We start from the raw sequence: 21,785 nt of genomic DNA on the forward strand, positions 1-21,785 counted from the left end.
AGTTAAGCAGTCCGATCAATCACTGTCTCACCTTAATAAGTGACAGCCAGGACAATGAGGCCATTCAACAGGAAATCCAGAACAGAAACAAAAAAAGAGTAAGAGACTCATTCTGAAATCTTCAGTGACAAAAAGTGTTTCTCAATCTCAAGAATGCAAAGATCGTACAAGCATTCGTGACGAGCATTCTTGCTAACTCGCCTCCCTAGAACGATCTTGAGATGTAATGAATCATGGGAGCCAACTGATGAATCCTTGATATTTGGGGTGGAACAAGAACGACATCCGGGGATTTTTACTGTCTTCTGTAATCCTGTTCTTGGGTATTGGAACTGGTCTTCAACAATGGAAGATGATGTAAAACAGGCACACGAGTAAAACAGGCACACGAGTAAAACAGGCACACGAGTAAACCATGCACACGAGTAAACCAGGCACACGAGTAAAACAGGCACACGAGTAAACCAGGCACACGAGTAAACCAGGTACATGAGTAAAACAGGTACACAAGTGCGCATATTAAAATAATACCCAAATATTTTCTGCTATTCCCCCATATTTAGCCCAATGTCCGCCCTCCTTCTTCCTGTACAGGGTGGTGGGGAGGGTGGGGCCTCCCCCAGGACAGACCCCCTGTGTGTCTCTTCTTCGCAGGCCTACGCACTCAGGACTGGCCTTGGGCTCATACACACAGACCCATGGTCTGGGCTACGGCACCGATCTGCACTGTGCTGAGGCTGCAGGTCAGCGTGGCCCCGCCCTCTGTTGAGGCTGCAGGTCAGCGTGGCCCCGCCCTCTGCTGAGGCTGCAGGTCAGCGTGGCCCCGCCCTCTGTTGAGGCTGCAGGTCAGCGTGGCCCCGCCCTCTGCTGAGGCTGCAGGTCAGCGTGGCCCCGCCCTCTGTTGAGGCTGCAGGTCAGCGTGGCCCCGCCCACTTTCCAGCAGCACACTTATATTTGCGTTCTACTTATCTTACAGCAGAGCCTGCCCCCAGCCAGGGCAGAAACTCCTCCCTGCCTCCAGGTGTCCTCACAGCGCAATGTCTGCTGTTCATTTGGTATAGGGATCAGTGGCCTTGATCTCTCCCTTCTGTCACGTATAAGAGTGCCTGCTGGACCAAACGACGGGTGCTAAATGTTAGCACGGATATTCCCCGCTGTGTGCTGATATTCCTTCCTTGTTTCTGACCTTTGCCTGGTTCATTCTCTTCCCTGAACCAAGAGGTCAGGTTAACCCCCCTGGGTAAAAGGCTGCTGGAACAGCACACGGGGTTGGAATTTGGGGGGGGGGGGGGGCTGGGGCGTCGGCACGTTACCCCCCCCAATGTGCGAGCTCAGGCCCTTTCTCTGTTCCCCAGCTTACTGCCGGATTTGCGCCTCACAATGGGGGGCCGTGCTGTCTGAGCGTGACCCCGCTGTGCCCTGGGCCTGTGCCCTCCAGCTGACCCCCACCCTGCACCCCCCCCCTGGCTGATTCTGCCACACACTCAGGCACCCCCACGGCAAGATGGCATTCTCCATTCAGTCAGTTTCTGTCGATCACCCGGCTCAGAGCCTGGCATATTTGGGGAGTGCCAAGGCCCACTCAGAGTGAGTAACAGGGAATCACTGCGCCCACTTACAGTTTCATTAGGGAGGAAACACCTTTGCCATTTAACAGCCTCGTATTCTATAAAGCTCAGCTCCCCTAATGCTGCGTTGTTAATGAGATTTATCTGCCCCGTCGCCATCCACGGATGGGCATTCCAGAAAGGTTTGGAGGGAGACGTCACACTGACATCACACTGTGCACACTGTGTACTGTCATGCACACTGCATATTGTGCCCATAATCCCATGAGTACTGTTTACACTCAGCTCATACTGTCTAAATTGTCGGTACATGTCTCAGGTCTTTTACACATTGTGCTTATATTGCACAGCACATCAACATCACTGTGACCGTGTCACTTATGTATAGATTATATACAGCTGAATATATCTCATATTGTCAGGGTCAGCCCCATGCCCACTCTGTGACCCTTCCCCATTTGGCCAGCAGGTGTCGCTGGTCATCCTGTCCCTCGTGTTGTCAGTCTTTGTGTTTTCCCCTGCTCTCTGTTAGCTGCATGGCTCAACTCACTGATCCTGTGGTTGTCTGTGATCCCCTCTGTCATGTGTTTGAATCCTGCCTCCTCTGTTGTTGTGTTTCATTTGTATGAGTTTTTCTAGTTCCTGTGTCTGGTGATTTTTGTATTTGTCCAGTTTTGGTTTTTTGTTTGGAGCCTTAGTTGTGTTTTATTGGTTTTTGTTATTCCCAGTGTTAGATTCTGTTTTCCTTGTTTCTTGGTTAGTTCTTAGTTTTAGTTCCTTGAGTTAATTATTAGTTTCACCTGTGACCTGTTTTCCCAACCCTCACCTGCCCCTTGTTAGTCTAGTTACCCCTCTGTATTTAAGTCTCTGCCTCTGTTTAGTTTGCTAGTGGTTCATTGAGTGTTAGATGTCTGCAAAGTTTGTATGTTGCCAGAATATGATGTATGTTAGTTGTGTTTAGTTCTTTTCCTGTCTACCAACCTGCTTCTGGTCCCTAATCCTTTGTTTTCTACCATTAGTTATCCTTTTATTTTTTTTGACCCCTCAAGGTCTGTTTTTGTTTTGTAGTGTTTTCACCAGACAGGGTGACTCCCCATAACCCCCAACCTTCCCAATCACAAATATCTGTTAAGGCGTTAATGTGATTTAATCGTTAATCTTTTAACATGAGTGTACGTTGTTCCACTGAAAAGCCCATGTGAATTTTCTCTGTGGTTGATGCATTTCAGGATTTCTTCACGTCACGTGTGCTGTTGCCCAGGAGAGCATAAGAACATAAGAAATTAACAAACGAGAGGAGGCCATTCGGCCCATCAAGCGCATTTGGGGAGAACTTAACTAATAGCTCAGAGTTGTTAAACTCTTATCTAGCTCTGATTTAAAGGAACCCGGGGTTTTAGCTTCCACTACACTAGCAGGAAGACTATTCCATACTCTAACTACGTGCTGTGTAAAGAAGTGCTTCCTCAAGTTTGTTTTAAAATGTTCTCCCGTTAATTTCCACTTATGGTCACGAGTTCTAGTATTTAAACTAATACTGAAATAGCCATTTGGCTGATCCAGACCCGTTAGAATCTTATAGACCTGGATCATGTCCCCCCTTAGTCTCCTTTGCTCAAGGCTAAACAGATTCAGCTCAGCTAACCTCTCCTCGTAAGACATTCCTCTAAGACCAGGAATCATTCTCGTAGCCCTCCGTTGCACCTTTTCTAAGGCAGCAATGTCCTTCTTAAGGTATCAAACCTGCACACAATATTCTAGGTAGAATCTTACCAAGGAATTATATAAATGTAACATCACCTCCCTTGACTTAAACTCCACATACCTAGAGATGTAACCCAACATCCTATTGGCCTTTTTTATTTCTTCCCCACACTGGCGAGAGTGGGACATGGAAGCATCAACATACACACCGAGGTCTTTCTCATAATTGACTACCTTTATTTCAGTGGAACCCATAAAATATCTGTACTTTATATTTCTGCTCCCTGCATGGATTACCTTACATTTATCTGTGTTAAATTTCATCTGCCATGTATCAGCCCATTCGCTAATTAAATCAAGATCCTGTTGTAGCCTCTCAGCTGCTAGATCAGTATCTGCTACACCACCCACCTTGGTGTCGTCTGCAAATTTATTGGTGTCAATATCATTAATGTAAATTAGGAACAATAGTGGTCCTAAAATTGAACCCTGCGCTTAATACTCTTCACTCTTAATCTGGCCCTGGGGGGATAAAAGGTGATGGTAAAAGTTCTCTCTCTTATGGGGGGGGTCCCGGAAGAATACCACAAAATCAGTAATGATTGGTTGTGTACATTTGGTCTCACTGTTGGGTGGCACCCGTAGCCACACCCCCTGACTGGTGTACCCTTAGATCCAGGGTGAGGTACCTTGCGTAACCCTGAGGGGAGACCTTGGCCGCATATTTCCCCTCCCCCCCATCCCAGGGAGGCGGGGCCCCACCTCACGCAGCTCCTGCAGCAGTGCGCTGAGCCGCTCGCCCTCAGCCTGCACGTTGGACGCCACGGCGCGGTTCTGCTGCAGCTCTGCCTGCAGCTCCAGCAGCCTGTTCGTGTAGTACGCCTCCTTGGAGGCCGACTCCTGCAGGAGGTGCTCCTCGTTAGTCTCGCCATCCGCCGCCACCTTGCGCTGGGTGGAGTACGCCTGCCCGAACGCCTGGTAAAAGGGAGAAAGGAGGAGGAGCCCGGGTGAAGAGGGGCTGACTGATAGGCTGACCACACCCACATGACTCACTCTTACATCGAAAACTAACCAATCACAACATTCTTAAAAAGTAAACAGTTGTGAAATGCATTTCCCAGAAGCCCTCACTAATGATATGTTCCCGCCAATGCTGCAACAGGTGCCGTGTCACATGACATGGAGTTTCACGCTATTCCGCTGCTACATTCACAGCACGACCGGAGCCCTTCCCGACCTCGCCCGCCACGCTCCCTCCAGACTGATGAGTGGTGCAGGGCTGGACAAAGGCCAAGAGGCTGGTCGCCAGAGTCAGGCTGATCCTGGAGCTGCTGCCACTTTCAGTGTTGGCGGCTGTTTCGAATGACATAACCAGTACTTATGGCAGCAAATACAAGCACAAGGGCCATGCTTATTAGTCATCCATCCATCCATCCATCCACCAATCACAGCACCAACCAATCACAGCCATCTATTATCATAAATGCAGATGAATTTACGATAAAGTGACTCCACCGTGAAGCCCTCACGAATGATATGTTCCGGGAGTCAGAGGCGAGCCGGACATTCACACGGAATGTTTACTCAAGCTAACACAGGTACCCGATTAAGGGCTCCCAGCTCGCCTCTGACTCCCGGCTCGCCTCTGACTCCCGGCTCGCCTCTGACTGCCGGCTCGCCTCTGACTCACGGCTCGCCTCTGACTCCCGGCTCGCCTCTGACTCCCGGCTCGCCTCTGACTCCCGGTTCGCCTCTGATTCCCGGCAGGGTCACCTAGCAGCTCACTGGTTCTCCATCAGTATGAGAGTTGAACGGGAAGCTGGAGAGGCTTTCCCAAGGAAAAGCTGATTGCAGACTTTCAGAGAGAGGAAGGGGAGGAAGAGGAGGAGGAAGATACCATGGCTGACGCTGAAGCTTTCTTCCCAAGTGGGAATGACCACATTCTGACAGGATGATCAGGTCGGGGCGCCCCCAGTGGCTGCTGGACCTTTATCTACCGCTTAGTTCAGCCTTGGGCTGGTCCTGAGGATGATACTCTACAACCAGGCTTCTCAAAAAAGTGCATTTGGGTAAAAGAAGGCCTCAGCCAACAGACACCCATCAAGGGAAATTAAATAAAATGTATATCAGCATGACCCAAGGACAGGCGGAAAGGCTACACCAAAGGCTGCAGGAAAGGGGATGATGAGCATGGACCTAAAGCAATTCAGGCACGTAAACAAGCCACCAGCACTGAATCATTCCACTGTGCAGCCTGAAATACACACAGCAGAGCTTAAAGTCCTCATAAGCTGTACTATAATCATCTATCCTGACCGTCACTGGAAAGTAGTCATATTGCAGAGGGATGATGGTTAGGAGGGGTCATGGCACCTGGGGGCCACAAAGTGCCTCTTATACAGCCATGGGTGTGGCCATTTATATACCCATAATTCTTCACTCGGTGCTACAGTTCAGTCAATTTGCAATTTGTGTCATTTTTACAGCTGGGGGTAACAGGAGAGTCAGTGTCCCCCTATCACACCACCAGGGATGTCTGCTGTGATGCAAGAGGCCCGTGCTGGTTTTGCAGTTTTTATAAATGCATCTCGCATTGGCTGCACGAGTGTAAAATCCACAGCGCTGCTCAGGACCCCGGCCACGAGCTAATGAGCAGCCAAGGCACTTTTCTCCTACAGAGGCAATTCATCAGTGTTCATTTGCCTGCTGTTTGAGACAGAAACTAACTCGATACAGGGAGAAAAATGAGCCTTAGCCAAGAAATGCTGGCTTGTCAGTGGAAGAGAGGGCTGTGGGGATATCCCCATGGGGAGGGGACTAAGGGGACAGTAGTCTGAAGGGGACAGTAGTCTGAAGGGGACTGTGGGGAGGGCACTCCAGAGAGCGCTATGGGAAAAGTCCTCTGAAGGGGACTGTGGGGAGAGCACTCCGGAGGGCACTACGGGAAGGACAGTCTGAAAGGGACTGTGGGAAGGGTACTCCAGAGAGCACTACGGGAAGGGTACTCTGAAGTGGACTGTGGGGAGGGTACTCTGGAGGACACTACGGGAAGGGTTCTTTGAAGGGGACTGTGGGGAGGGTACTCTGGAGGACACTACGGGAAGGGTTCTCTGAAGGGGACTGTTGGGAGGGTACTCTGGAGGACACTACGGGAAGGGTTCTCTGAAGGGGACTGTTGGGAGGGTACTCTGGAGGGCACTATGGGAAGGGTTCTCTGAAGGGGACTGTGGGGAGGGTCACTATGGGAAGGGTTCTCTGAAGGGGACTGTGGGGAGGGTCACTATGGGAAGGGTTCTCTGAAGGGGACTGTGGGGAGGGTCACTATGGGAAGGGTTCTCTGAAGGGGACTGTGGGGAGGGTCACTATGGGAAGGGTTCTCTGAAGGGGACTGTTGGGAGGGTCACTATGGGAAGGGTCCTCTGAAGGGGACTCTGGGGAGAGTACTCTGGAGCGTCACGTTCAGTATAAAATATTAAGAGGTTAAATATTAACCTCACACGGCGATGTGCTGCAAAGAGCACATGCCAGTCACTTTTATAAATTCTTATCCATGTCTTGGATCGGAGATTAAAACTGCCGGTCAAAGGTAACATGAGGCCGGTAGAAGTTTGAGTAATCTGTCTCTAATCTGTGAGTCTTGCTTGCTACAACATGAATCTTATTAAAGTCATTTGCATGGACCCCATCGCCCCAATGAGTGTTTTTAACATAGTCATTGCAGTTCATTTATTTCAAAATGAGCCAAACAAGGGTCATATTCCGTCAAAGCTTAGCTAGTCCAGCAAGACATCAACTTCTGTTCTTTGTCTCCCCTCCTCCCCCTCCCCCCAGGAAAACAGACCGTAGTTCCTAGGTGTTTGGTTTGAAGTTCCTGCAACCACCTGCTTCTTCTTATTCAAATAAGGGACCCCACAGCTGAGGACGAGCACAGAATTTGACCTGAATTTCATTTCCAGACTTAAACTCTGTGTTGGTGGGACCAATAAGCTCTATAGATAATCGGCAGTTGACCCACAGCTGCACAGTTCAGGTCACCTGATGAAAGTGATTCTGTTTAAGGTGATCTACACCCGTCTGGTCACCAGGCATCCACCCCTTCATCCAGATGCAAGAGCCGCACTGCTTCATTACCCGGAGTGCCCCACTACTGTAAAATCCATTAATTAGATAAATTTTCAGCGTTAGTGAGCATATTCCTTGCAATCAGCTATGATAGAAATGACCACTGGGATGGTCCCCCTGGGTCCCTGTTGAACATGGAGGCATGACGAGGGAAACAGCCAAACTCAAAATGATACTGGAACTGTAGTTAATCTCTGTCCTGTTCCCATTGCCTAATCCCATTACTTGTTAAAAATAACAGCTAATTCCTCTCATCACTCTAATACGAAATGAGGCCGCATTCAGTTTCAGGGTTAGTATTTTGGTTTTTAGGGACAAATAAGAAACGTTTAAAGATCTCAAGGTCAGCTATTATCACTATTATTAATGAACTGTCACACAGCATCCAATGTATTGTGTCTGACCCAATGAGATGGTAAAATGACTCATTTCTAGAACAATCTCCACGACTAAAGGCCTTTGTGTGTTCTATGTAGCTGGAATCTCGTGTAGCAACCCGGAATGTGGCAATGAGGTAAAATGTCACTTGTTATTCACATATGAGACTAAGCTTTAAATGAAGTAAAATGGCTTCTAAATGTGGCCCCAGTGCTGTGATCTCAATGGTGTGTTTGAGGCATGGTGTGGAGGTCGTGGATGTGGTGAAGCGTCAGCTAGCTCAGGAAATGTGGAACCACACTGGGAATTTCAGCAGCATGGAGAAGGTGAAGCATGGATGGAGAGCCTCCCATCACGTTGAACCATGCCAGGAACGATGGCTTGCAGCTACATGCACACAGTTGCTTAAGTCTGGTAGATATTCTGACCCAGGCAGCAAGAGCCAGGAAATTTTGACATATCAGAAAGTCCAGTAACAAAAACCTGATGGTTGGCGAGTTTATGAAGTGGGCTGTGATGTAAGGAGAGGGGAGACCTGCGAGATCACAGATCGTGACGTATCATCACATCAGCGGGGAAGGGGGCGGAGATCAGCTGCCGTGGCCTCAGCAGCCACAGCATCGATGTGGGCGGGAAAGGCAAAGAACCTCCTGTACCAGACAGAAAGCGCAAGCACAGTGAAATATACAGCCTTTTCAGGGATTTGGTGACACCTTAAGTCACGGGGGGTCCCTTTTGAGTTTGCTGAGAGGAGTTTGTTAGAAAAATCACAAAATCACCTGCAAAAAGTGCTATAAATAAACTAATGTGTTTAATATAAGTTACAGTGTGCTGCAAAGCACGAAAGATCCGGCCTCAAGGGTCCTGGTTCAGGCATGTGTGTCTCAGAAAGATGCCAGTAACTGACAGTGTGCCTGACATGTGAGGTTCAGCAAGGGGTTGTGAGCTACACACCTCAGCTGGTAAAAGCAGTACAGATGCACGTACGCGGACGGACGGCCTTCTGAGCAGTACAGACGCACATACACGCACGGACGGTCTTCTGAGCGGTACAGACGCACGTACGCACATGGACGGCCTTCTGAGCAGTAGAGACGCACGGACGGCCTTCTGAGCAGTTCAGACGCACGTACGCGCACGGACGCCCTTCTGAGCAGTACAGACGCACGTACGTGCACGGACGCCCTTCTGAGCAGTACAGACGCACGTACGCGCACGGACGCCCTTCTGAGCAGTACAGATGCATGTACGTGCATGGAAGCCCTTCTGACAGACAGAAACTGATCCTGAGTTTGACAGGAAAAACAACAGATATTTATGAATATGGGGGCTAAGCCTTCACTAGGCAGATCTGACTTTAATGAAAATGAATGACAACGCACTGTTTAATAATAATGACTAATACTTTACTGATCCTAGTGTGGAAATTCTCTTTACGCCTCCCCTGACTTGCTCTCTACAGATGAGAGCAAGCCATCTGTGAAGGGCAGCCACCTGTTGCAGCACCCAAGGAGCTGGGGGTTAAGGGCCTTGCTGAAGGACCTACAAGGCTGGGCTTGAACAAATCACAGGCACAGAGGTGTAGCCCATGGAGCCACATAGTGGCCCTTAATCAGTATACATTTACTTGGGGGATTTTTTTTTAATGAGGCTGAAGCCCCCCCCCCCCCAGCGATGCCCAGGCGGTTGGCCACATAGTGTTGATTGCAGGCTGAGTAAAATATAAGGCGTCCCTCTGCCTAATCCGGAAGACGCCGTGCTCGCCGATTCCTCCTGTAGCCTACAGCCAGTGTCTCTGTGGATATTCAAATGACTCCAGCCCAAAAATAAAGGGATCGATATAGCAACGCGGGCAAAAGAATGTGCGTTACGGTCCGCCGCACTGGGCACTGCAGGAGACAACTCATTCCAGGTCACTGGTTTATCCTTGTCCTCAGAAAAAACTACATATTTAGCCCACTATCTTTTTTGTATAGATCTACAAAAGGTCTGTAGACCTGCATACATTAGAGTAAACTGGACTCTTTCCCAGACAAGTCCATCCCATCTGTAGCCACATTACTCTGTCCTTGCTATTGGCACCCTGTCCTGATGTACTGCTCTGCTGGCTCTTTTAATGGCCGGATGAGGATTACAGGGATGTTACTGGGCCCCACAGCTGAGAACATATGCTGTGTAAACCATCCTCTGAGAGACAGCACAGTGTGTGGAGAGAAACGGCCAAACGCCGACACGCACACCCTCTGACACCAACACGCACACCACTAATGTCAACACGCAATGCTGATGTCACCTCTGACATCAACACACACATCACTGAAGTCAACATGCATAGAGAAACGTCTGTCAAATAAACAGACAAAGAGTAACAGGCAGACCTAAAATTCATCAGAGGCAGACTGAATCAGAGACCTAGATGAACGGCATAAGAGATGGAAACGTGGTGAGACAAATGGACAGAGAAACTTACTTTACTCATTTTTCCTAAATCAAATTATAGCAAAGGGCTACTATTCACATATAGTTGAACTTGAGACTTTGGCATTGTCAGCATAATGCTGTACTTGAGCTACAGGAAGACCAGATGACAGGCTTTCTGATAAACACTGCTATCATAACTCTACCCTGTTGAAAACGGCTCTCTGGTCCATCACTCAAAACTGCATGAGGTGCAGCACCAATAGTGGATGCAAATCGCCAAGTCTCTTCGTGAACATGGTCACTTGACAAAGTGTTTTTAACCAGGGTCATGTGACCACTCGTAAGGTCACATGGTGCCGAGAGGCAGCAGAGCTGGAGAGGACACGGCACCTTAACGCAGGAGGTCCAATCGCCACGGCCTGCCCAATGAATGATTCCTCAATGTGACTTGGTAACATTCTGAGTGTGCAGCTTGGCCACCGTCCACCACTGAGGCTTCAGGCACTTGGGACCGGAAGGCAGGTGTCAGGCTCCATAATCAACAATGAAGAGGAAATCCAGTCACCGCGGCTGCATGAAGGATGAGATGATGATGGCGGCGCTCTATATCTCGAATGAGATGCTCTGTCGAGATTATAGATCGGGCTGAGTCAGAGACCCCTCCCATAAAATGAAACTCAGGATAGCAGCCGTGCCATTGATTGATTTTATTGATTGATTATGGAGTAGAGAACCATGTTGGCCCGGAGTCCCCTCAATAGAATTGTTGCCAAGAAAGACATTCTGATAAAATAAATAAATGAGAAATCCTTTATTTACACAACTACAGTATGGGTAGAGATACATTGGAATTTTTCTCTTCACCTCCCTGCTCTTGCTCTTCATAGTTTGGGGGGGTCACAATGTGAGGCCTGCCAACTTGCGACACCTGTCAAGCTGACAGTTAAGGGCTTTGCTCAAGGGCCCATGAGCATATGAACGACAGTTCGGCCGAGACTTGAACAGGTGACCTTTTGATCAGAGGTACAGAGACTTAGCCCACTGAACCACTGGAGGTCAGTTCAAAGGTTTTGTAAAAGTTCTGAACAAACCTTCCGGCTCAATGTTGGACTATGCATTTCTGAGCTCCATAAACACTGAGTCACAAATCACTTGTCATTGTTGAGATCCAAGACCCACACAGGGGCCCTGAGGAGGGACATGCTGCCAGCACCGGGGATCCACCTCCAATCCATACCTGTTATCCTTCTGATCATGCTGATCCAGGTCTGCTGCCTCACGGCCAGACTCAACCTGTCAAGAAACTTTCTTCTCACACACATTGATAGAGCAAACATTTATTTAAAATGCTACTTCAAGGCTTTCAGCAGTGTGTTGTCCTGCCACGATTTACCTTATTTATTTACCAGGCACTTTTATCCAAAGTGATGAACATTTCAGGAAAGCAGGATCAGCCAATCACTGTAACAGCTGGGGGTTAAGGGCCTTGGTTGGGGGCCCAATAGCGAAATCAATCGAATGACCCTGGGATTTGAACTGACGACCTTCCAGGAATATTGGCCCAACCCACTAAGCCACACACAAGTCCCACAACTCCCAGGCAGACAGGACCCTGAATGACCCGACAAAGCAGCTCTGCAAGGGGAAAACGGGGGGGGGTTGGCAGTAGACTGACTTTGCTACGGTGACGTCACCCTCTGAACAAAGCAGGTCCTTCACTGCCAGCCCAGCAGACTGTCCAGCTCAGCTGTGATTCCAGCCCCACGCAAACGTGATTCTGCACCAACACAAATGGGCTCTGTCATGCCACAATGCTCCCTCTGCCGTCACTATAGCCCATTCCCACACTTCCATTCAATATCTTCTTTTGGTGTGTTGATTCATGCCGTCATTCATAACACATTCACAAAATTCACAGTGGCTGCAAACGGGGACGGAACTTAACAATTTTTGCTACTAGCCAACCGAGTGCCGTAAAAATTGAATTGTAGTATGTTTTTTGCTACCCTAGGCTAATGTTCAGTTTTTGTACTTGCCTTTTGTCTAAATCACTCACGTCAGGTGAGCGGGCGAGCTTAATTTCCAGTCCTGGATGAAACTGTAAGAAGATATAGATACAGGAAGTCACTGTGGCTTCAATTCAGCTCTGGCTGACAATTATCAGTATAGATGATAGTGCCTTTCCGTTTGAGGCAAAGCACTGAACACCCAAGTGATAGCAGAAGGCAAACTTGGAGATCGATGTTGAGCGGACAACACTGTCAACACTATCATCGCCAGGGATTCCATTTGCCTTGTAAGATTGATTTATCAGTTTGCTTTTTTTAAGCTTTAAGCAGACTGTGATTCAGAGCGTGTGCTATGAGTGATTCACACCACAGCTACAGTATGGTTTGATGGGACACTCAGCCCAGCGGGAAGCTAATGAGGACTTTCTGTATGTCTAAGTTCTCCTACTGGCCATCTGAGCCAGAGGGTTAGAGCACTGTGTTCACAACTCCGACAGACGTTCAAAGTGAAAAATCCAGTTTGTTCCAATGGCTCCCAATCCAATTCATTAAACTAATGTATGTTCCACGCTAGGAGACCAAACAATTAAATTGAACCATAAATAAATAATCAGAAGTCATTTAGACCAAGCTAACGGCTGCAGAAATTGCTGTAGCTGTCAGGGTGAGGTTGAAGACGGTGAAGAGAGGTGAAGATGAGGCGGATTCTACATGCCAGCACCGTTTGATGCAACTGACAGCTACCAAACGGCCAAACCCACAATCAGCACAGCTGCTTTTAAGGATGAAACACTTTTTTCCTCAAGAAAGCAGATGCTCTGTCTTGCAGTTTGCAGGGAGCAGAGGTACTTTCAGCCCATGATGTATAGGAGTTTGTGGAAATGTTCCAGAATACTCATTTCTCAACTTTCGTTTTCTAAAAAAATCACCTCAGAAATGTTTTACAGGTGTAAATGAGCTACGGTGTACTCATTCAGGGGCAGCAGAGTGGAGTTTGCATATGAGATATGGTAAAAATGACTATATTTAAGAAAACCACATCCTTTTTGCAGCCTTTATCTTTATTATTTTTTGCTTTTTTCAGTTAACTACCATCCACTCCTCTCCTTCCTTCATCTCATTGTTTTTACATTGACTGCAGTAAATACACCTGTTAATAGCTGGCCTAAGTCTCCTTTGCTCTGTATACTTGGCACCTTGTTCACACCCAGACCCGTGGAGACATGCAGGGGAAGACCTGACATCTGTGTGCTGTGAAAAGAAGTCAGGGGAGGAACACACTCCTGTGCCGTGGCGGGGGACATTTGTCAACACAGCAAGCTTCCTGTTTAATACGGCAAACTTCCTGTACAACACAGCAAACTTCCTATACAGCACAGCAAGCTTCCTGTTTAACACAGCAAACTTCCTGTACAACACAGCAAACTTCCTATACAGCACGGCAAGCTTCCTGTTTAACATGGCAAACTTCCTATACAGCACAGCAAGCTTCCTGAACAACACAGCAAACTTCTTATACAGCACAGCAAGCTTCCTGAACAACACAGCAAACTTCTTATACAGCACAGCAAGCTTCCTGAACAACACAGCAAACTTCTTATACAGCACAGCAAGCTTCCTGAACAACACAGCAAACTTCCTATACAGCACAGCAAGCTTCCTGTTTAACACAGCAAACTTCTTATACAGCACAGCAAGCTTCCTGTTTAACACAGCAAGCTTTCTATGAATCCAGCCAGCTTCCTGCCCAATATGGAGAGCTGCCACACACCATTAGTCATTTGGAACAAAAATCAGCCTCAGTATCAGGCCATTGAACATCTGGCAAACATCTTGCTTGGAAACACTCGCAAAACGAGCCCCTGTTTCGACCTTCTGACACTGTCTACACGCAAGTCAGCCCAAGTCAGTGGGGATGCAGACCAGCACACATCACTTTCCATCTGCGTCATTCCACGATGCAGGGCTGCAGGCTCTACTGAGCAATGTCACTTGCTTGGGGGACAGGGCTATTCACCTGATTTCCCCCACAGTCCTGCAAGAGGCTGAGCTGAAATCGGTTTCACTTCAGAGCCATGAGAGGGGAGGAGCCTGAGGGTGATAAAAAACCTGGATTTAATGGGTCTGCACAGTAACAAGCATCGTGATTTGACTGATTTCTGTTTTCAGCCAATAGTGAACCAGCTTTATTATTACTGGTTGTTCTGGCTGTGTCATTCATGATAATTCAAAATAGCGGTCCAGACTGGAACTGACCCAAAAATTTAATGGACCAACCGAAACAAAACCCGTCCGTTCTCAAGAAGTCAGTACAAATTTCTCCACAGAAGTCCCTGCAAACATCACGAAATCCAGCGTCCCAGTGACATTAGCCGCTCATATTTCAGCAACATTTAACTGTTTTCACCAGCCCTGAAACAAATACGATACGAATAGTGGAACAATGTAATATGGACCTGGATCTGATTTTTATTCAAAGGACATCAGAAAGAGAACACTGTAGATTTCTACATGCAGGGAAAAGCAATATGTTAACACAAATGAGGTGAAAATCAATGTACACTCTCCTTGTCCCCGCATATCTGAGCTGAGGCCCATGCTGGGGACACTGATAGTCTCTTGGGGGCGGGGGGCACGAAATATGTAAATATATAATCCACTTATTCCATCGACCCAGCCCACATTCCTTTACCAGAACTGAGCACTGGCTTCTGTTGACCCATGTACTTTGTACCTCTCTCAGAACCAAGCACTGGCTCTGCAGGTTCACATTTCTCTTGTTTCCACTGGAACCGGGCATCCTGGCTGCTGCTTCACGTTCCTCGTTTCTCCTGGAACTGGACCTCCATATTCCAGAGGTGGAAAGGTCAGGTCCAGGGGTCCAAATCCAGGCCAAGATTTTGTCCCAACAATCCAAATAAGTCCAATATGAATGTGACTTTTTATCCTGAACCTGAAAATGTTGGTCTGCATTTGTACCTGAAACATTCCACCTCTGATCCCTTCTGCTGGTTCACAGCCATCTTGGCTGTTGGTCCAGGTTCCTCATTCTCCTGGACCTGGGCTTCTGGTCTGCTGGCCTGGTTTCCTTTCGTTTGTTAGAGAGTTGAGGGTCACTATGCCTGCTAAGGTCTGTAAGCGGTGAATGTAGAACATTACCATGCTGATCCACATTCCTCCTCCCCTCAGCTGGCTCCATCGCTCTTCTCCTCCACCAGGCCCAGAAGCCACCCTCTCTTCATTACTCTCCACACTATAGCTCTCTGTTAACTCCTAGCTCTCAATATAACATTGAGATTTTAAATGTGACACTACAAGAAAATCTGTAGCGGTTTAAATATTCACTGTAATCGGAACAATCTATGAAACAATGTTAAGCACAATGACTGAAGGCTGTATGAAGAAGGCTAAGTAAGGCTGTGGTTTCTGGAAAGGAGCTTTTATGTAGCTTAGTACACTGCACTCCACCCCTCCGCCATTGCAGTGCGTTTAAGGCAGTAGTGTCGCCCTGAGCTTGGCCCTAACAGAGACACTGCAGAACCTCATCCATATGTTATCTTAAAGACCTAATTTGCATAGTTATGCATGATGTCCCATTAGTGGTCTGATGAATCTTCTGAACATTATTCTCTGTGATCCGGTCCCCACACCAAACTCAGGGAAAGGTCCACCTAGACCAACAGGCAGAGTCGGGGTGATGAGGGACAAATGGCTGCTATGAGGAGGCTGGCTGGCCTCACGGCCTCTGGGACCCGTCTGCTGTCTCTCTTGAGATGACGTCACAGGTTGGCAGCAAGGCGACGCCCCCCTGGGGCTCTGCTGGAAGGTGCTTCCACGTGGCTGTGGAGCTTAATGCATGATCTTCTGCATTCTCCTCACTGCTTTGGTTACTGCAGGCCACTGCTAGAAATGCTTCCTGTCTGCCTGGACAACTGTGGTTAAATCAATCAATCCAGCTTTCAATTGGTAATCAAACATAGGGTCATGGGAGGGTCTGGAACCAATTCCAGGCAACACAGGGCACCTGTAACCTCTAGACTGGATGCCAGTCTACCACAAGGTGCACGCACATGCACACACACACACACACACACACAAGCATGCAGACACACACACACACGCACACACACACATGCATGCACACACACAGACACACACATACATACATACAAGCGTGCAGACACACACACACACATACATACAAGCGTGCAGACACACACACACACACATGCATGCACACACACACACACACACATGAACACACACACACGCACGTACACATATGAACGCACACACATATATACTATGAGCAACTTTGACACATATCTCTTTGGACTACAGACAAAGGACTTGGAGGAAACCTGCATGCAAACAAACTGAGAGAAGATCAAAATAAAAAACTAAAGTAAAAAACTACACCTTCGCCTAACTTTGCCGAAAATAACAAATCTCATCTTGCTGCATTTTGTTCACTTTGAGAGGTTGTGGAAACCAAACAAGCCCATTGCGACTTTCCAGCCAGCTATATAATCTTCCTTTCTAGAACAGGCTGGCTAAGTCTTTACAGACATTGCATCTAGTTTTCTCCTGTAATATGAACAAGTTTATTAACCTCCTGGATAGAAAACTATTATCGATATTGGTAATATTCACAGCTGACATGAAAAGCTAAGTAGCTAAATAATACTGTCATGTTGATCACATTCAAAGGCTGCATAACTAATAGCTCAGGACCACTAAGACATGAATAACTCCACCAGGTTTTTACTTTGATCTACAAAGTTATGTTTCATCGAAAGAGATTATTCAGTTTAGGGAGGAAAAGCTTAAACAGACACATGAAGTACGGTTGCAGAATTAGCAGAGCAGAAGGGCACGATGAGACAGTGAAGTCGACAGCTTCCGTCGTACCACTGTGGGAAAGCGATCCTGAAGAGAGGTCCGACTTTGCAGCGAAGCAGATCGATAGTCTGGCCTGTGATGAGAATGGATGGACGAGTGAGGTCCAACCCGTGCCTTTCATCAGTCACTGCCATGTCCTCCGTAATTAGAGCTGCTTGACTAGTCGTTTCTTTTAGGGTAAAATGGACAAACATAAGTAACGGATCTCTGAGGGCCGTCGGTACGAACGGAGGGAAAGGTGGCTGGAGATGCCTGGTCTGCCACAGGAAGATCAAAACACAAAAGGATTTAAAATGAACTCAAGCCTCAGAAGTTAGAATAATGAGTTTCAGTGGCAGTGGTCAAATTCAGGGCCTGCATCCTTCTAAGATTGTATTAAAAGTCGGAAAACATCACAGCAGCACAACAAGAACCTCCCATTTGGAAGGCTCCTTCAAATACGGTCCATAAATGTGTCCTTCTCTTGCCGACTTGCAAAGGATCCACCCAAGGGATCTTTTGCAGCCCAACATATCCCAAGATTCATTGCGCTGAAATGGGCGTGTACCCCATTCCTGTACCCCATTCGCTAGGCGATAGGAGCAGTGTTTTGTGACTCAAGGGTGAGAGCGGGAACAACTGGTGCAAAAACCAAATTATCAGTAGCCATAAGGTCCCACTTGACAATTGCTTTCTGTTCAACCGTCGAAGAACACAGCCCCTGAATTCGGACACAGCCAATATATGGGATCCTGGAGTATGAAGGAAGTCGTATGGTGGCCCGAAGAGGTCAAATAGAACGGTACACCTGAAGAAGCTATTGCAGGTTGTTTATGGTATCAGCAAGGGGATGAGGGGAACAGCCATAAGGAGGGCGAGGCTCCACCAGCCCGGAACCTCCCCTATCAGCACTGAACTAGGCTGACAGATACAACCAGCATGGAGAGAAACAGAGCAAGCAGCCACACACCCAGAAGCCACACTACCCAGCGAGGTAAAAATACTGCGTGTCCCACCTCTATCCAGCTCATTAAGAGCGTTTGGGAGGGTCTCGGGGTTACAGAGACGCCATCTGGCAGAGGTCTCCTGAAGTCACTTCGGGTAAAAGCACCAGTTATGCAACTGACCATAAATAGCGTCAGAAAAAGTACAGAGACCAGAGGCTGACACCAAACGTGTAAAAAAGAGAAGACTACAGGTTATTTCCCAAAATAACTTAGCTTACGTTGGGGCATGAGACAAGTGATTGACACCTACAGGGTGAGCAGGCTGATGTCCAGACTCCGCCATGACAGTTTAGCACCCCGTGATGTACCAGGCCGCACATAGAGAAGCCTGTAGTCCAGTTTCACAACACCAGTACCCCTGCATGCAACATGTTCAGGGATAACACACAAACCCTATGTTTGGTTAACGGACTGAAAAAACAGTGATATCTAACACATCTCCTTACTGACACACATATGCCTATTCAGGCTGACTTACACCTATTAAATACAGTCAGTAATTCATGCTGAATGATACTCGATGCTGAACAATTCTCAGTTCAAAATCTGAAACCCCTCTAGTTTATAAACATTCATTAATTTTACACAATTAAAATGAAGATCCCATCTTTGATACAAGATCCCATCTTTGATGGATAGATGTTGAGAGGAAATAGGTATACTGAACTATCTGAGGCATAAGCCATATGACAGGGGTTGATGTCAACCCCGCAAACTGGCCTCTGAATGCCTTGGAGTTTGTCAGAGCTGAGACGCTTGTCAGTACTGGGGGGCCGTGCTGTGACCCTTTTGGCAGTGTGCCCCCTCGCTGTCACCACCTGTACTCAGGGTGGACAAATGGGCCCTTGCCCAGCTGAACAGTCCAGCAGGCACCCATGCCGTGTCTGAGGCCATCACAGTATCACACTGTGCCATGCTACACACCGGGTGTGGTGCCCACGCGGTGGGGGTGTCTGCTCGGTCTGGCACAGAAGGGCTCACAGGAAACCACAAAGCGCTGCTGTGGAGTGGAGTGTCTTAATTAACTCAACACTGTCATAGCAACACCACAAAGCCACAATAACAGTACATCTAAATATTATAACTTACAGGGTCTCAGAATAAAATGTGACTCACTTACTGATGTGGGGATGTCCACATCCCTGGGCAAAAAGAGGTGTGGAGTGTGGATTCAGGTTAAGTTATGGGTTCTCACCACATGGAAATGTAAGGCTTGTGGCCCCTATACGACCCACATGTACACAGCATTAAGTAAGGGACAGGAAGAGGTGCCAGTCGAACGCCAAAATGGTGCCACTGCACTGTGACACAAAGGCTTATTCTTACAAAGAATCCTTATAGTCACTTTTCCGTAACACGCGTTTTCCTCCATTAGGACACGCTTCTGGGGGAAAACATTTGTTTCATTCTCGTGACTCTGGACCCTACCTGACATTTCAGGAATCAGAAAACCAAGCACTTTACGCCGACGTAAGTAGCTCAGCCTGCATAGAGCAAGAATGCGCGCCTGACAGCGAGAGCTGCCACCTCTGCTCGCTTTGCACCAGGAACCATGCGCACAAATACAGCACTATAGTAAGTGACGCATAGGGCGATGGCACTTATTAGTGACTAGTTTAGTTTTCCTTTGCACCTCCCCAAATGCACAGCCAGCCCTCGGATAATAATAATAATAATAATAATAATAATAATAATAATAATAATAACAACAACTACTACTACTACTACTACAATAAGCAGTATATATATATACACCTCACCTGAATCTCTGACGTACCTTGGACATATACTTCCCCAGTAACAACAAATAAATATAAACCGGACGGGTCTGCATCGTACCTCTCGTTAAAAATAAATTACTCTCCGTTATCGATCAGGAACAAATGTTGCGATCAGACAAACAGCGCGATAACTGGGAGTTATGAACCAGTGACAGCTGCGGCGGTGAATGACCGTACCTCCTGCAGCCTCTCCAACTCCCGCTTCAGTGTCTCCTGGTCCGCCTCCAGGTCAGTGTATTGCTGTTTCAGGCTCTGGTTCTCCTCCAGCACCACCAGACCGCATTCCGCCGCCCGGATCTTCTCACGGTTCGCCTCGGCTAGTTCCCGTGTGAGCCGCTCCACCTCAGCCCGGTACCGATCCACGGTCTCCCCGCATTCTCTGCAAGCGGCCATCGTCCTTCGCACGCTCTCTCTCCCCCGTCACACCCGTCCTGGCGTCGGACAGACAGAGAGGCGGAGGTCGAGAAAATAGTAAAAGAAAATCTCTCTTCGGTGGTATCAGATTAAAGGGAACCCAAGACTAAATGAAGATCAAGCGCACAGGCGCTCTTCTCTACGGCAAGAAGAGAGATCCGTTAAAGATAGAAAAAGGAATCCAAATAGCCCCCAATGTGCTACTGTTAAAACAGTAAGGTATTAAAGCCCCCTTATGGCATGCTTTCCTTGCCACGATAATCCAGACATCCACTGTCTTGTGTTTTTTGCTTATTCATGCAGAACTAGATACCGAGCCTCCCGGCCGCCCCAAAGCCGAGTGTGCAGCGCACCGCTTCCATCCATCCCTCTGCTGGGTGACGTCACGGTCTCCGCCGGGCTCTCGATAAGATAACGGGACTGAAGCTGCAGTTCTTACTGCTCTTAATGTTCAGGCATCACTCTAGAGACATCGGTTTATATGTATATATATATATATATATTATTGGAATCTCCCCCCACCCAGAATCGGGTCATATTATTTGGCTCTGTAAAATGCTGATTTTAACGCGCAGAGGTCATTGAAAAAGTGAAATTCCAGTTATTATTATTTTTATAAATATTCTGTGCGTTGGGAGGGAATCTCTGAAGATCAACTTTGTTTCCTCGTGGAGGAAGAGCAGTGATACGTCCAAGAAGATCTAAGCTTAAATAGTATATAAGTAGTAGTAGTAAGCTCCAAGAAGATCTAAATTTGAAGAGGCTAGTTAACTAGAAAACGTAAGACACAATACTTACATAAAAGCAAAATTTAGTGAGCAAGCATGGAAGTACACGTTTAGTCTGTCTCTGTCTCCTCTGAACTGGGTAACTGAGTGGCGGCTTGCATTAACGCCCTAGGGCGGGCGTCTGTCCCTGTCTCCTCTGAACTGGGTAACCGAGTGGCGTCTTGCATTAGCGCCCTAGGGCGGGCGTCTGTCTCTGTCTCCTCTGAACTGGGTAACCGAGTGGCGTCTTGCATTAGCGCCATAGGGCGGGCGTCTGTCCCTGTCTCCTCTGAACTGGGTAACCGAGTGGCGGCTTGCATTAGCGCCATAGGGCGGGCGTCTGTCCCTGTCTCCTCTGAACTGGGTAACCGAGTGGCGGCTTGCATTAGCGCCCTAGGGCGGGCGTCTGTCCCTGTCTCCTCTGAACTGGGTAACCGAGTGGCGGCTTGCATTAGCGCCCTAGGGCGGGCGTCTGTCCCTGTCTCCTCTGAACTGGGTAACCGAGTGGCGGCTTGCATTAGCGCCCTAGGGCGGGCGTCTGTCCCTGTCTCCTCTGAACTGGGTAACCGAGTGGCGGCTTGCATTAGCGCCCTAGGGCGGGCGTCTGTCCCTGTCTCCTCTGAACTGGGTAACCGAGTGGCGGCTTGCATTAGCGCCCTAGGGCGGGCGTCTGTCCCTGTCTCCTCTGAACTGGGTAACCGAGTGGCGGCTTGCATTAGCGCCCTAGGGCGGG

At 48.1% G+C, this 21,785-nt stretch overlaps 1 protein-coding gene across 1 annotated transcript in view; it reads right to left on the reverse strand.

Moving 5' to 3' along the window:
• LOC111851218 (protein bicaudal D homolog 1-like) overlaps positions 1–20,648 on the reverse strand; it is a 32,524-nt gene extending 11,876 nt beyond the window's left edge. The window contains exons 1-2 of the mRNA XM_072716748.1: positions 20,049–20,648; positions 4,035–4,247 (exon numbers count right to left, since the gene is read on the reverse strand). Coding sequence (XP_072572849.1) covers positions 4,035–4,247; positions 20,049–20,264 — 429 coding nt within the window. The 5' untranslated portion in view covers positions 20,265–20,648. The remainder of the gene's footprint in view (positions 1–4,034; positions 4,248–20,048) is intronic.
• Between the last annotated feature and the right edge of the window lie 1,137 nt (positions 20,649–21,785).

Source organism: Paramormyrops kingsleyae, chromosome 1, assembly GCF_048594095.1.
Source record: "Paramormyrops kingsleyae isolate MSU_618 chromosome 1, PKINGS_0.4, whole genome shotgun sequence".
In the NCBI taxonomy this organism is placed as follows: Eukaryota; Metazoa; Chordata; class Actinopteri; order Osteoglossiformes; family Mormyridae; genus Paramormyrops; species Paramormyrops kingsleyae.